The sequence below is a fragment of the Cervus elaphus genome, chromosome X (assembly GCF_910594005.1).
Source record: "Cervus elaphus chromosome X, mCerEla1.1, whole genome shotgun sequence".
NCBI lineage: Eukaryota > Metazoa > Chordata > Mammalia > Artiodactyla > Cervidae > Cervus > Cervus elaphus.
In genome coordinates, this window is record NC_057848.1 from 163,231,700 (window position 1) to 163,248,795 (window position 17,096).

The 17,096-nt window shown below is 43.1% G+C and overlaps 1 protein-coding gene across 5 annotated transcripts in view; it reads right to left on the reverse strand.

Moving 5' to 3' along the window:
• The window catches only part of FRMPD4 (FERM and PDZ domain containing 4), a 529,221-nt gene that overhangs the window by 84,084 nt on the left and 428,041 nt on the right, over positions 1 to 17,096 (reverse strand). For all 5 annotated transcript variants that reach the window (XM_043896590.1, XM_043896589.1, XM_043896588.1 and 2 more), the window contains 2 exons: positions 16,494 to 16,654; positions 12,112 to 12,214 (listed from right to left, as the gene is read on the reverse strand). In XM_043896590.1, coding sequence (XP_043752525.1) covers positions 12,112 to 12,214; positions 16,494 to 16,654 — 264 coding nt within the window. The remainder of the gene's footprint in view (positions 1 to 12,111; positions 12,215 to 16,493; positions 16,655 to 17,096) is intronic.

The following is a 17,096-nucleotide window of genomic DNA, read 5'->3' on the forward strand; positions in this document are numbered from 1 at the left end:
TGAGAAATGTGTGCTGCATTTTTAAAAAAAATCTTCGCACTTTTGGAAGCATTCTCCAAACGTGGTAATTTTTATTATAAATCCCGAAAGAGGTTTCTTACGTTATTGTGTTTAGCTATTCAGTTTTAAAATTACCAAGCTCTAAGTTACCCGAATACCCTGAAGTGCTCTATCAGAAAGAACATTCCGAATGTTATTTCCTGAATTCAGAGTGAGCTGATGCTGTTGATCAGGTTCAATGAAGAACAGCCTGTTCCACCTCTAATATCCTTGATTTAACATTAAATATAAATGAAAACACCCTAGGGTAGGGTGCTCGGAGCCTGCGATGAAAACAGCTCTGACAAGCTTCTTGTAAAAATCCAAGAATGCCAGCCCACAAAGCAATCCCATTTTATTATACACAGAGATGTAGACTATTTTGTGCATAAAAATATAAATAGAACAGCAGCAAGAAGCTAAAAGGGAAAGAAGGATGTTTAACAATGATAAGTTCTCACATGGGGGAAAAATAACAAATCTTTTGTTTTCAAGGTCTTTTATTATTTGACCTAGAATCGGTAACAAATTTCACCTTGGTTGTTTAGGCTGGAAATTCTCAGAATACAAAAAACCACAGATGTTGAAATAAACGTGAAATCCTATTTGGAATCATAACATATTACAATTGCTTCTGTCTAAATGGCAAGATCTACACTTTGGGGGTCCTTTTTTTGTCTAACCATATATATCCCATGGAGATAATGTCTATGTTTTATCTTCTCAGTTGTTTTCAAATGGCTTATTGACTACTTTTTAATGTCTACTACATGGTGGTATAGAAATTTGGCACTCTTAATAAAGACTGATTTAAAACATACAGAATACTAATAAGCAAAGGTGTTGAAATTAAGGCCAGTTTCAGAGACATGAGCTCATATGTATGTATGTGGAATTGAAAAGTATTTCAGAGTGGAAAAATGGCACTAAAGAAAGTCCCCATTTTCCTTGCTTCTGCATATCATCCAACATTTAAAAGAAGACTAGGTAGTTTACACGTGGTAAGAACATGCCATTTCTTTGTATTACTAAATAATGCACCTTTACTCTGAACTCCTGACGAGTTGGCTGGTGGGTAACACATTCTCAGTTATGTCTTGGAAGAGTCTCCCCCTTGGCTGGGTCATGCAAGGGTCCTGGGGATGATAATCAGCTCTCAACATTCAGGAAAGATGTTCTGGTGGCTGAATCCACACATCCCCCACAGACTGGCCTGCTCAATATCTCAGGGTCCCTTAGGCATTGAGTGGCAGCAGGGAGTCCGAGAAGATGCACACCAAAGGGACACTGGACTGACTTCCTGGCTTCACCAGGTATTGCTCAATGGACCTTGACCAAATCACAGAACTTTCCAGTTGAGTTCAGCGCCTTGCATTTAGTTAGCACTTGCCTAATCCTGTTTCCTGACCTATGTGTGTGTGTGCTCCGTCGTTCAGTTGTGTCTGACTCTGCGACCCCATGAATTGTAGCCCGCCAGGCTCCTCTGTCCAGGGAACTGTCCAGCAAGAATGCTGGAGTGGTTGCCACTTTCTCCTCCAGGGGATCTTCCTGACCCAGGGATTGAACCTGTGTCTCCTGCATGTACTGCACTAGCAGGCTGATTCTTTACCACCGAGCCACCTGAGAAGCCCTTAACTATAAATGAGTCCAATCCCAGAAATGTGCCAGAATGTGTGTATGTGGCCCAGAAAAAGGCTTAATAAATGGTGGCTGCTTTCCTTTTGGTTTTTTAAAAAGATATTTCCAAACAAGTGCCTCTTTCAACAGCTTCTGTATCCATGGAAAAAAAAAAAAGGTAGCAAAGAGTGTCAGGGGAGTACAAAATCTCTCTGTATCTTACTTGTTCAAAGAATCCTTTTCTGCCTCAGATTTATGTCAGTACATTTATATAGATCCTATTTATAACTAAAATCCACTATCTTACCATTCTGTTTATGAACTTGGGGGTCTCTGCTACCACACCAGCTGGGTTCCCAGCAGGGAGAGGGTGGATGTTGATAATTGCTACCTCCCTGCTGCCTCCTCCCTGCTCTGTTGCTTGGGAACAGGGACAAGACTTGCCTCATTACCTCCTTCCTCTCTTCTCAACCATCTCCTGGATATGATGCCATCTTGGAACGTTCCACCCACTGGAACCAATCATCTGCAGGAATTTGAAATTTGCACCCTCTTGATGAAAAGGTACGAGGCATTGTCTATTGACTACGGGAAGCTTACGCTGGAAGCATTTCATAATAATCATCTCCAGTGGTTCCTCAATGGGGTGGGGGCATTCCCAGTGATGGGGGGAGCACCACCAGGATTTAGTGAATGAGGTCAGTTGTTAAATGTCCTTCCATTCAAAGACAGAGCTGTGTAATGAAACATGATCTCGGATGGAATGCCTATGGCTCTCTATCGCCATGTTTTGAGGGGTGAGGTCTCTCAAGCCTACAGGCTAAATTGGTCGACACTCTTGTTTGTGTAAATAAGGTTTTATTGGAACGCAGCCATATCTCTTTGTTTACATATTAATTATGGCTGTTTATGTGCTAGATGGCAGAGTTGAGTTGTGGCAGAGACCATGGCCTGCAAAGCCGAAAATATCTACTGTCTGGTCCTTCACAGAAAAAGTTTGCTGATGCCTGGTTTAGGTCATTCGTAACTTACTCTCAACCTCAGGAGGGCACACACCAACCCCTGCATCTTTGCATACTCCATCCTCCCATTTGACAAAACACTCTTGTTCCAGCCAGAATACACTGCATACCTCATCCCACCACTGCCCACCTGTGTGGTCCCCCAAGTCAAATTCAACGCCAAGCACTTCTAGGTTCTAGAACCTGCAGCATGAGCCCTAGCTGCCTTTGAAAACTCTGAGGTTTAGGGCTTTTAAATTGCTCCCCCAAGAGATGTTAAACCTGAAAGATGAGACTTCTACCCAGGGTCCTCTCTGGTTTTGGTTGACTTCTGGGTTTGTGCTCTAATCCCTCAGAAGCAGCAATGATGGCATCTGACATAGTCAGTGTTGACCACTGACAGAGAACAGTGGGCAACAAGTGACAAAGTACTCCCCTGTACATCACCTCCTTTGACCTTGAAACAGAGCCTTCCAAGTGAAAATTCTAAGTGATGATGCTGATGGTAACCTGAACAAAGGCAAAAGGAACTCAAATTTATGAGGAGTGGGGTTTCTGATCTTACCCCACTAAGACTTTTCAGTTCAGTTAAGTCACACCGTCGTGTCTGACTCTTTGAGACCCCATGGACTACAGCACGCCAGGCCTCCCTGTCCATCACCAACTCCCAGAGTTTACCCAAACTCATGTCCATTGAGTCGGTGATGCCATCCAACCATCTCATCCTATGTCATCCCCTTCTCTTCCTACCTTCAATCTTTCCCAGCATCAGAGTCTTTTCTAGTTGGTCAGTTCTTTGAATCAGGTGGCCAAAGTATTGGAGTTTCAGCTTCAACATCAGTCCTTCCAATGAATATTCAGGACTGATTTCCTTCAGGATTGACTGGTTTGATTTTACAGTCCAAGGGACTCTCAAGCGTCTTCTCCAACACCATAGTTCAAAAGCATCAATTCTTTGGCACTCAGGGTTCTTTATAGTCCAACTCACATCCATGCATGACTACTGGAAAAACCATAGCTTTGACTAGACAGATCTTTGTTGGCAAAATAATGTCTCTGCTTTTTAATATGCTGTCTAGGTTTGTCATAGTTTTTCTTCCAAGGAGCAAGCGTCTTTTAATTTCATGGCTGCTTTTAATTTCACCATCTGCAGTGAATTTGGAGCCTAAGAAAATAAAGTCCTCACTGTTTACATTGTCTCCCCATCTATTTGCCATGAAGTGATGGGGCCAGATGCCATGATCTTAGTTTTTTGAAAGGTAAGTTTTAAGCCAGCTTTTTCACTCTCTTCTCTCACTTTCATCAAGAGGCTCTTTAGTTCCTCTTCTCTTTCTGCCATAAGGGTGGTGTCATCTGCATATTGGAGGTTACTGATATTTCTCCTGGCAATTTTCACTCTAGCTTGTGCTTTATCCAGCTTGGCATTTCACATGACATACTCTGCATATAAGTTAAATAAGCAGGGTGACAATATACTGCCTTGATGTACTTCTTTCCCAATTTGCAACCAGTCCGTTCTTCCATGTCCTGTTCTAACTGTTCCTCTTGACCTGCAAACAGGTTTCTCAGCAGACAGGTAAGGTGGTGTGATATTCCCATCTCTTTAAGAATTTTCCAGTTTGTTTTGATCCATACAATCAAAAGCTTTAGCATAGTCAATGAAGCAGAAATAGATGTTTTTCTGGGACTCTCTTGCTTTTTCAATGATCCAACGGATGTTGGCAATTTGATCTCTGGTTCCTCTGCCTTTTCTAAATCCGGCTTTCAAATGAATAGCAGGACAATATTTTGAAATATTCACTGATGTTCACCTCCAAGCCCATTTCTTTCTCTGCATGGTCTGCTCTTTTGTTTTTTTTATGGTCAGCCAGACAACGTGCCATCATGACTGCAGGACAAGACAACATACCTAGATAAATATCTAGATTCCAGGAGCTGAGGGCTAGGAAGGATATTCTATAAATGAGAGTGAAGCTCCTTCCTCTCCAGAATGGGAACCAGCAAGAGGCTGGGAGAGATGGAGAGTGTTTTGGGGAAAGCAGAAGAGCACCAACTTGTGGGTGCCTGGGAAAGGACTGGTGTGCTTCCCCTCTTCTGAGAAGCTGATTCTCCGGGAAGAATCACTTGGGAACCACCACATAGCCTTGTGAAATTAAAGAGTACACTGACCTATGTCTAGCAAGAACCTGGAAGGTGACAAGATCACAGAAGCAATTAACCTTGGAATTATTCGGTGTCCCATTATGGCTCAGGAGGGGCAAGGGTACAGAGACATGGCTTTGGAAGGGTTGAAAGTGGTGAACAAGGGATAACAGTAGCTCCCTGCCTATCTAAGTGATCAAAAGTGGACCAGATGGGCACAAAGATGTCTCAGTGAATTCTAGTGAGATCGATGATGAGGCCAAAAACAGGACACACACTTCACCTTTCCAATGCCTCCTCCCATTGCACCAAGCCCTGTAAATGTAGATTCCGCACCACAGCAAATGAGACGAATTGACCATGCCCTAGGATAAGGATTTGGAATAAAATTTAGATTATTACACATAACAGATAAATAACAATGCACATCTGAGGATATGGCCTGAGATTCCTGCCAACCACAACTTCCACTGTGTTGCATGTAAAAACAGAAACTGGCCTTGAACACCTGAGACCCTCTACTAAAATATCTAGGGAATTAGGTTTATAGCTTGATCCTGAGCATGTTCTGACCACAGGCTCACCAATTTTTTTTTCTTTTCAGCTACTTATACAAAGGGCATGGAAGAATTTATAAATTGTTAGTTATAAAGGATTAATAGAACATGACATAAGGCCAATAATTATCTTTTCCATTTTTGTTCTTAATGCAAGTACTTGTTCTTACAAGGTAAGACATTCAGTAGTCTCAAACATAGGAGGTCACTGAAAACATGCCCGAGCTTACATTTTTCTCTGCTTCTTCTATCTCCAACATTGATTTTCCATGCATGAGTTGCTATTATAACCTTTATGAACTATGGACTCAAATCTCCTTTTCTACTTTATCCATATTAGAATGTTTCCCCACACTTTCCATCTTCTAGCATCCCAAACTTCTTTCTCCCCAGGCACTATAATTTGCAATTGTCAGAAAATGTGTACACTGCAAGTGTGTATTAGGTGAGACCACTATCTGTAACCTCAGCATACTGAGGGGCTGTTCCTTTGTGTTTTCACTGAAAGCGCTTGCTGGTTTTACTCCAGGAAGGCTTTATTATGTCATACACCATCATGCATATTTTATGTGCGAGATGCTTAGTAGATGTTCGTTGCTTTGTTATTTTACTACGCAGCACCAAGAGGCATCTAAGCCCAGCTGAAATTAGGAAGGTGACCTTCTGAATATATTCTTCTATAGAAACAATGCTCTTGGAACATGATCAGATGAGGAGGGACTGACTAAAAGACAGATATTGTTGGATGGACCCCTTCTAAATGCTTCATGTCACTCTTATTAAGCTTACCAGGCTCCCACTGACCACAGCGAGCAGGTACTCCTGAGCTCTTCCTACAAAAATCAAGACAAGCATTGGGCCAACCTGTGATAGGAGACAGGCTATTTTGTCGAACCTGAAATTGGAGTGGAGGTGTCGATGGGGTGGAGGTACTAAGATCCAGATTCTAGAGCCCCTTTCCGGCTCTGTTGTTTGCTGGGTCCACTAAGAACCTAATACACTAGATAGCTGGCTTGGTCCCTTTGAACTACGAGGGCCCAGTCATTTGTACTAGCTTTCTACTACTCCCACTGCATGTCCCCTTCCTGGCCCTGAGCAACTGTCCAGGTTAAGCAAGTGCTTCAACCTCTCTAAGCCTCAGTTTCCACTCTGTGATGTGGGTACAATAAACACTACGTGCCCGCACGGCTGTCATGAAGGCTACACTGGAGGAGCGGGTTAAGAGCATTCACTTAGGAGCCAGGCTTGGTCTCCCTGCACTGCTTACTAGCTATGGGATCTTGAGCATATTTGTTAACTTCCCTGTATCTCAATTTCCCCATCTGTGCATCCTGTGTGTGCTAAGTGGCTTCAGCTGTGTCTGACTTTGCGACCCCATGGACTTGGAGGCCATCAGGTTCCTCTGTCCATGTGATTCTCCAGGCAAGAATACTGGAGGGGGTTGCTATGCCCTTCTCCAGGGGATCTTTCTGACTCAGTGATTCTTTACCAGCTGAGCGACCAGGGAAGCCCAATAATCCTGGAGTGGGTAGCCTATCCCTTCTCCAGAAGATTTTCCCAACCCGGAATCGATCTGGGGTCTCCTGCACTGCAGGCTGATTCTTTACCAGCTGAGCTACCAGGGAAGCCCTGATGAAGGAGGGCAGAAGCAAATGTTGAGATTGTGATTCAGGACATTTATCTAGACAATGGATATTTCCATGTCTGCCGGTTGAAAAGTGAGTGTCTCTCAGGAGGGTCTGGGGTTCCCAGAGACAAACGGAAGATCCATTTTACAACTCCCTCTCTGCGTATAAACCTGTCCATCCAAGTAGGACCAACAGCCACCCTCTCCCACCGTCACTACATTCCTGTGAATTCTTGTTCACCCCCATGGAACATTCCCACCCAACATCCCAACACGATCCTCCCACTAAATAGAGTGCAATTACTTAGCAGTCTCCTCCGTGAGGGCAGGAATCCTGTATGTATACACTACCAGCATTCTACATGACATTTGCTATCTCCTTAATGCTCAATAATTGTGAGCCCTGTAAATTAATTAAAGAAATTTAAAAAATGAATCTAACTGGATTGGCTAGCCTTGGGGGAATGGAGCATGATTCCTAATGTCTATGAGCAATTATATGCCACAGTTTTTTAAAAATAAAATTTTGGAGACTGTTTTAAGTTAATTTGTCTAATTGTGAAAAGCCAAGGGAAATTACCCTTGGATCCTTCTAAAGAGGAAAGATATGGCAATTTGCAAAGGGCATGAATTCCTCAAAGATTTCAGTCTTCCACCACTAGAAAATATGAGTTAGAGTTAACAATTTAGAAAACTATGAAATGAACGGAACTCATCTAATTTCAGTGGCTGCAATTATAGTTCTTTTTGAGGATACATGAAAAAACCCAAATGTGGTTACTATAGCAGTAAATTGGTCTCCCAGAAACTCTTTCATTTTCTCAAGAAAAAAAATTCTACAATAGAGCAGCCAAATGATAAGAAAAATAATCCACAAAGAAACACAAATATATCTAGAAACAAAAAATGATCCATGAGCAAAAGTGGCAATGGGAAAAAAAAAAAAAAAAGACCAAAATAAGACCAAACCATGTGGGCAAGTAAGTGGATGCCAATTTTTAAAGAGAGAATTTTACAGTGTTATTAAAAAGATGAGGGTTTTCCCAAATTTCCTCAATGGGTAAGAAAATGAGATATTTTATCAAACAGAAAGGGAATTCATCTTGTGTAAGATACAGACATTAAAACACGTATCAGCTGCGAAGCCCAATAAAAAAGAGACTCTTACAAGAGCTGAATTTTCAATGGAGTATACATATGGCAGATAGAAGACTAAACTTGTAGAAAGACACATGAAAATTTTCTAATGGATGAACTTTTTCATTAGTGAGAAATGCACAAAATTCTGGTTTAATGAGTTTGAAGGTATCTGCTACAATAACTACAAAACCAGCTGCATTTCACCTCTGTCAATTGCACTGTCAGTGTACTTAGATTTGTTTGATTAAAATAAAGTACCCTGTTACTTTTATAAAAGTACATTTACTGCTCTGAGATTAAAAGGGAGCAAGTTTTAGGATGATGTGCGCACCCTCTCAGTACATCCAGGCCTATGTGTTTGTTTAATTTGTTTTTAATGTCTTTTATTTATTTGTGGCTGTGCTGGGTCTTTGTTGCTGTGTGGGCTTTTCCAAGTTTCAGTGAGCTGGGGCTACTCTCCAGTTATGGTGCTCAGGCTTCTCATTGAGGTGGTTTCTCCTGTTGCGGAGGCTTAGTTGCTCCGTGGCATGTGGGATCTTCCCAGACCAGGAATCCAACCCATGTCTCCAGCATTGGCAGGTGGATTCTTTACCACTGAGCCATCAGGGAAGCCCCGGGCCTATGTGTTTTTATCACTAACAAAACCCTTTCAAACCTGACAATTCCCACATGTGGCCAACGTGGGGGCTCGTCTATCTTGAGGGGTCCCAAATGAACAGACGTGATGGAAGCTCCCTGAAGACTTGGCTTTGGCCCACCTGTCCCTGTAGATCGGGTGCCTAGCTCAGTGGCCTGCATCTAAAGTAGGTGCTGTAAAAACGTATGATAAATTGGTGAAAAAAACGTATGTTTTCCTGAGGGATGGATTCATTTATCTCACATTGAAACTCACAGAATAGCTGTAGGAGGGCTTGAAGAAAACCATCTAAATCATTGTTTGCAAAGAGTGCTGTTCAGAACCCACTCGCTTTCAACACATCGTTAGTGGGCACCTCCTGCGGGCCTGGCCTTGGACCTTGCTGTGGGGACACTGCAGAGGACAACACAGACAAGGTTGCTTTTCTCACGGAACTCGGGATCCAGGTCACCTGATTTGACAACATCAAGCATCACTGCTGAATCAAACTGTGTCCCTGTCATCAATCACTGAGACAGCAGCCAAAGGATGCTCAGACTACATTCTAAAGTCAATTGCAAACAAACGGGATTCGCCAGAACTTTCTAAAAGGAGGCAATTGACTTTAGAATGTAGTCTGAGGTGATGCCGCTTCTTTCCTTCTCCTTCCAGAAAGAGTGGGGGAGAACCAAGGAGCTGTGAGAAGTGCCATGAGGCTGTGAGAGTTCATGTCCCCCTGTCAGGGATGAAGTCAAGTGGACGTCTTGAAATATAGCCAGTCTGCCTGGTGCCGTACCCAAGAGGTCTTGCGGGAAAGCTAGCGCCAAGATGCTGCCCTCCTCTTCTGCCACCAAAGAACCCACAGGTGAGTCTCACGGAAGAGTCAGTATGGGCACTTCAGGAACACAATGGGGCTGACAGCCAATGCTAATCAGAGGAGAACCCACAGTTCACCCCGAAAGGGCTCGAACTGTGACCTCAGCTCACCCTCGGCCACCTTAGGGATGTGGAAGGGGGCCGGGCTGAGATAATGGCAAGAGAGTTTTATATACCTGCTTAAAAAGCATGAGTGCTTTCCACGTCAACCCATTTCAAACACCACACCCTATCATCAAGAATGTGGGAATCTTGTGGTAATCATAACCGCATCCTGAGTAAAATCCAATACATATATCATTTGGGTTTTAATCTAAATTTGGCTTAACCAAAGAAAAGGTGATTGGTTACCTTAAAGTTTCCTAAAGCAGGGGTCAAACCTTTTCTGACAAGATCGGATAGTCAATATCTCCTTCCCTGTGGGCCCCAGGTCACTGCTGCAGGTACAGGGATCAGGCCTTCTTAGATCCTGATCTATCTAAATGAATGGGTGTGGCTGGTTTCCAAGAAAACATTATTTATGGGCTCGGAAATTTGAATTTCAAATTATTTTTCTGTGGCACAAAATATTCTTTTATTTTTTGCCCAACTCTTTTAAAATGGTAAAAACCATTCTTAGCTGCTGGGCTGTCCAAAACAGGTGGCGGTTGGATTTGGATCGCAAGCTGTCGTCTGCTCTCCGCTCTTTTAATTGGTTCATCTATTCAACAACTCTTCACTGAGCTCCATTATATAAAAAGTGCGATACAGATTTTTTGTTTACAGAGATGCCATTTTCTTTCACGATGCTTTAAACCAGAAGGGAAAAATCTTTTTCTGAAAAAAAAACAAAAATCTTTCTAAATGCCCTGAAAGGATGGCTAGGACATGATCACACGCTTAGATGACTTTTTCTCCATCTTTGTCTTGCAGCAGGCGATTCAGTCACAGCAAACACAAACAGAGATATTTTATTTCTTCTGTCATCCTCTGAGCACAGAAATCAATAGGACTGATCACAGGCGCGTGTGCTTAGGGGACAACACGAGGACCGTGCAACCTGTCATCAGCCCCACCACTCCAGGACATCAGCCCACAGAGGGCTCAGAGCCTGCCGGCCCAAGATGTGTCCCCACTGACACCCACATGCATCTCAAGAGAGACTGGTTTCTAAGCGGTCACATTCCAGCTCCCCCCAAGGGCTCTACGTGGCGGCAGCACTCCTGACCCCTGTGTTCCTGGTCCCCAGGAAGAATGGCTCCTGCCCCAGGGTGACCGACACACACACTTGCTCCCCGGGAGGAACTCAAGGGGATTTGGATACCCCACGAGCACAGGCACTTTGCCAGCCAGTTGGGAAAGCTCCACTCTGAGGCTGGCACTAAAGTAGGGTGACCAGACCAACCACCTCAGAAGAAGGACCATCTCAGGATGTGGGCCCTTTGCTGCTAAAACTGGGATGGTTGGTTACCCTAAAAATAAGTCTCTATTTCTATTTCTCTGTCTTCTCACCAGTGTCCCAATTCCTCCCAGGAGGTGTGACTAGACAGCACTTCGGGGTAAAGCAGAAGCTGAACTAAGCTTGGGAAAGAAAGTTTCTCCAGAAAACCCTAGAAATACATTTTTGCCTTTCTCAGGGTACAGATATACCTTTCTATTATGAGAGAGCATAAGTGTTAGAAGGTTCCTATCTCAGTTTACTTAAAGTGTCCTGAGAGCCTTCTGCTTCCATCTCGCCTCAGAAGATCAGTTTATAAAAGATGTCACACAAGCTAGTCAGTACCCCTTGATGCCGGGCAGTATGAAGGGGTCCATGCATCTAACAGACACAGCTTCATTTGGAAAACTTCGTAAGACCCCTTTGCCCTAGATTCACTGTGGAAGTAGAACTCTCGTGGGCTTCAAAGAGGACTGTTGACCATATTTTAACATCACATAAAATACATTTTCTGACACCCCTTTAAGAATATCACATAACATGATTTACATCTATCCTGAAACTAAACCAATAAACCAAGCACATTTTAAAAACTGTTCTACTTTTGACCTCATGATCCTGTTACCTTGGTTGATGATTTAAAAATTCAGTAATGAATCACTCAGTCAAGTATGAAAAATCAGTGAACTGCAAGTTTCTGTATCCATGCGATTACGTTTAGAAAAGTATTCACCACTTAAATTGAACTCAGCAATGGCATGTTGATCTCCTTGATTATGGAATATCAATGTGTTAGTTATTTTGAAAGGAAACAAAAATGCAACCCTTGGTTAGAGCAGTGGTAATAGGACTGTTTCATTCAGCGTCTGCAGCCCGAATGTTAACAGAACAGACATGTAGGTGTCTGTTTACAGAGCCTGGTGATTTACTTTAGAGGTCAGTGTCAACAGCACTTTCAAGGTGATTGGGTCAGCTTATGTTTCTGCTCTGAAATGGCCCATGGGAAGCCCATCCTCTGCAGAGTGAGGTCTCAGCGTTGCGCAGCCTCCCGATGGAGCCCGGCTGAGCAAGTCACTTACCTGACTAAGTCGATGACTCGCTCCCTTGGTGCGGCGCTGACTGCCTCATCGTTGATCATTACAATCTGATCTCCCGGGATCAGCTTGCCTTCAGACGGGCCACCTGGAGACAAAGGAGAGTGAAGAGCAGGTGAGAAGCCCATTGGTCATCCGTCCATGTGTAGCCTCTGCTCCTAGTCATGACTTCTTGTGAGCAATGGGTGTTATCAGCAAAAACAAACCCCACCCACCCATGGGTGTTCTCTTCAATATCCTTGCCAACATTGGACAGAACTGGGGAGGTGGGTGGGAGCTTTGGGGAAGCGCCTGAGGTCCAGGGTGCACCCGGGCTGATGAAATCAGAAGCTCTGGAGGTGGGATTCAGGAATCATCATGGCTCTTAAACTTGCCAGGCAAGGTAGAGACTGGTAATGCTGCCCACACTTTAACAGGCATATGAATCATGTGGGAATGTGTTGCCCAGCAGACTGACCCTGTAGGTGAGGAAGACAGCAGGGGGACAGACGGCCTGTCCTACAAGGTCCTGGTGGCTGCTGAGGCTGCCGGCCAGCTGCCCACACTCTAAGTGTCAGGGACCTTAGAAGAAGCTATTCCTCCAACGGTAGCCGGTCAGCAGGGCTGATGCCTGGCAGCTGAAGTTTCAACCACCTGAGCACACCTGGATTTGAACACAGTTACATTTGCTTCCTCTGTACACCAGGGAGACGGCACACTGTGGGGGCCTGGAAGACAGCTGAACACGAGGGTGCCAGGAAGGACCTACGGGATTCGACTTTGGGTTACGGGTTTTGTGGAAGAGGGTTCAAAGAAGCAGGGCTTTGCTCTCAGCAACTGGGGGGAATTCTATTATGAGCATTTAATACGTATTGCCTGACAGGTGGGAGGAAGGAAGCTGGCTTTGGTAAGAAGCCGTGGTCCACCGTGACCGCTGGGAGATGAGGGCATTGGGTTGTTTCTACGGTTTGGACTGTGTCGGGATGTTTGTGGTGGGGCTCACGTGTGATTGCAGAGGATTTGTCATCCATCACAGCCTCTTTCAATTGTTTTTCCAAGGAGCAAGTAGAGAACAAATATTTGTTGAGCATTTATTGTGTACCAGGCAACAGGCTAAGTGCTTTAACTAGTAACCTCACTGAATGCTATAATCCCTTTCATATAATGACATGACTGAGGCTTACACAAGGGAAAAGAGTTGCCTGGAAGGGTTGGACTGAATCTCAGCTTAGGTCTGTGAATGCTTCCATGTTCAAGGTGGCCAGGATCTCTTTTGAACTTCCTCCTCTAACTCAAAAACTGGTCACTGATAGGTCTTTTGACACATAAACTTAAAGACATAGCTGCATGAAGCACACATTTGTACTAAATAAAACCTGAAAGCTAATACTTGGATAATATGAATTGCCTTCACATGTCTAATGGAATTATCCCCTAAATACTGATCTGGTGCTATATGATACTGGAATTTTAATTTTTTTTCCAGAGGTCTATCTGGATAATAGGTGTAACTGAAAGGTTATTTTTCAAATGTTGTCAACTCATGTAGTGATTGAAATGGACACAATGCTCAGAACATGGAACTCAAAGTAAATCGGCTGTTGTCTACCCACCAGACATTTGGCATACATTTCTCTCAATCTGGGGGAGACATTTGTCTCCTTTCTGTGGAGTGAGATAGAGGGGAGAACCTTTATGTGGCCCCATATCAGTGATAGAAAACACTCATTTCCAGATGTGGGAACTGAGATTTAGTGTTTGCACACATAAGGAATTCTGAAAGTCACTTGAGGGACTTTTGATGATGACTGGATTACATATGAGCAAATCACTCAAATTCAAAGAAATGGTTAGAAGTCAAATGCTGGTCAAATACAGAAAAATGTCCAAAGTAACTGTTTGGAGAATGGATGCTAACTAATCTGACGAGAAAAACATGTGCAGATGAACAAGACTTAGTCTTACATTTGACCTATGTTTTTTGATCACATGGAAATACACTTTCTTAAGCAAGAATTATAGGAGGAAGCAATATACAGTGCCTTCCGGAACATGAAGTCGGGGAATGCTTCAGAGGACTCTCATGCCCGTTACTCTGAAGGCTGGCTGGTCTGCTATAGAATAATCTGATCTTACCATTGGAATCACTTGACTTCAATAGAGTTATTTTATGAGAGATACAATTTATAAGACTGCATTTTAATTCTTAAAAATGATTGGAAACAGTGCTGTTTGACTTCAGTTTTCGCTTTTTCTACCCTTCTCAAAATTGTCTTAAAGTAGGTAAGAGTGTAGAAAAGTTGAGGCAAGGAAGGGAAGAGGCTAAAGGAACAGTAAGTCAATACAAGAAAATTAAAGACCAAACCCAAATCTCCAGTTAGCACTGAGGACATATACATTGGAGAATTCCACAGAGATGTTAAAGTGTCCCACTATTACAAAACTGCATACCCAATAGGACCCCGTTGAGGAAAAAAAATGTGTGTGCACACACATATACATACATATAGCACTCTATATATGTTTATATATGAATGATACATAATACATGCAAATGTATAAACAGAAAGGTCTTACTATATGTATGCTCTCCATGTATGTTAATAATGGTTAATACTCAGTAGTTGGAACTCAGGTGATTTTTTAAAAACCTTTATCCTCTTACTATCTACATTTTTTTTAAGAAGAGCATATGAATTATTTCATTATTATAAAATACAAAAAATCTCTTTTAGAGAATAAAATTATCAAGTGCATTGAGTTCAACAACTATAATCTATAGCTAATAAAATAGAAAGCTCAGCAGACAAAGTATGAAGCTGTGTGATGAAGCAGTGGTAGTAGTGAACAGTGAACAGGAAACTTACTCTTCTCTGCACAAGTCTAGAGGTTGACTGTATCTGCAGTCTTTGCCCTGGGCCATATTGTGTCAAAATGAGGAAAAATGAAATCCACTTCAATGATTTATAATAGCCCACTAGTTGGCTTTCATTCCCCCTAACTGATAGACTCAACTGGCCGAATATTTTAGAGTTTAACATTAACATTAACAGATATTAATCTGGCATCCTTCCAATGCATTTCTTTCCCTCCCTATGATCCTCCTTATCCAAAGGATGTAGAGAAGATACATCACACTGAAATGGAGGGGAGTTAACACGGAAGCTAAAAACAATCTAATAAGAGCAGAGGCAGGATTCAAGTCCATCAAACCCAGGCAGTCTGATGCCAGAGTCTGCACTCTTGACTACAGCATTTTCCTTTTGAACTCTTACTGATTTGCAAAATACTGGAGAAAACCAGCATAGAAGATACTTTCCTTTTGTCTGAAAATAAATCCAGTAGAAGTTCATTAAAATAAGTACATAAATAAACATAATTAATGAATAATAGAAAGAGCATGGTTTCTGGCAAAGGCAAAGGCAGCCCACGTCAGGCAATGATATCACAGTCCATTATATTCAACTGCATTGATAGTGGGACATCTCTACACTGAGAATGACTGAGACCAAGTACATTCATTATCTGATCCTATGACAGAATTTAAGAGATTTGCCACACACTGTATCAGTTAGCATTTACAGTAAAACAAGACATCCCCAAACTCAGCAAGGTTTCCTTTCATGCTTATGGGTCTTTAGAATGACTGTGGATTGGTTGATCAAGGGCAAAGTTAGCTGGGCAGTTGTGCTGAACACTGAAGGTCAGTCTGTAACTTAGCTCTCAGCTGTAGGCTGGTTGCCTCGCAGGTTCATTTAGGAGCTCAGGCTGAAGGGGTAGCAGCCGCTTCAGGGAAACTTTTTATGTCTATGGCAGAAACCCAAGAAACGAGCTCAACTAAGCAAGCACATTTCAAGCCTTTGCTTATGTCATCTTTATGTCATCATCTAATATGACACTGGCCAAAGTCAATCATCTGGTTCAACCCAACAGCTATGGGGTAGCAAAGTATCTTCTGCCTCTAGTGGGAAGAGAGGGGAGTACATTTTTGTAAAAGAATCCAACCACCCCGGAAGACCTAAATCCTAGAGAAACTTAACTACAACTTTCTGGTAAGGAGTTTGTCCAGAGCTTACTGAAAACAGCACAATGCCTGCCTCTTAATACATGCATTCGTACATTAAGAAGTGGGTCATCTCCATGGTAACAAATGATGGATCGGTGTTTTGCTAAGTCTGGCAATATGATGGATTTGGAAGTTTAAAACCTCGTTTGCAGAGCCATTTTTGTACCTCTGCTGGTCTGGCTTTATCCAGGTGCGGGGAAAACTTAACTAGACTTCACAGACTGAGACGGAACAGTATGAAACTTATGAAATGGAACAGTGGTCATGCTGGCATGGGGTGGCAAAAGGTCCCGGAGACGAAGCAGCAGGGTTGGGTGCTTACCTGGTGTTACTGAGCGGACGACCACAGGCTTCTCACTCCCTGCCACGAAACCAAACCCCAGCACAGGGTCCCTCCTCATCTCCACCCTCCGTGGGGCTGGAGGGATGATTGGGCAGCTCTCCAGCCGAGGGTCATCAAATGGGATTGCTTGTGTCATGTGACTGTGGGCAAAGCACACACAAGAGAGACGAGGCATCAGTGTATGAGTTTCAGGTCACAGCACCTTCTCTAGTTGCAAAACCTTCTATTCTCTGTTGGGGAGAGAGCAGGGAGGATGTGGGGAGATGCACTGCCATGCTTCTTCCTTGAGCACCCCAGGCCCACATCTGCTTCAGGACTTTGTACTGGCTACTCCTCACCCTGAAATTCTTGTGCTGCAGATAAGTGTGTGGCCCACTCTCATCTCTCTCAAGCCTGTGCTGAAATGTGGAGCTTAAAGAGGACTAACCTGATTACACACGCACACTTAAAATCACAGCCCTGCCTCCCCCTTTCCCTCTTCTATTTTTTTTTTTCCTGTTGTTGTTCCAAAGCACTAATCACTTGCTAACATGCTATAGAACCTACTTAATCATTCTGTTCTCCATACCAGAATGTAAGCTT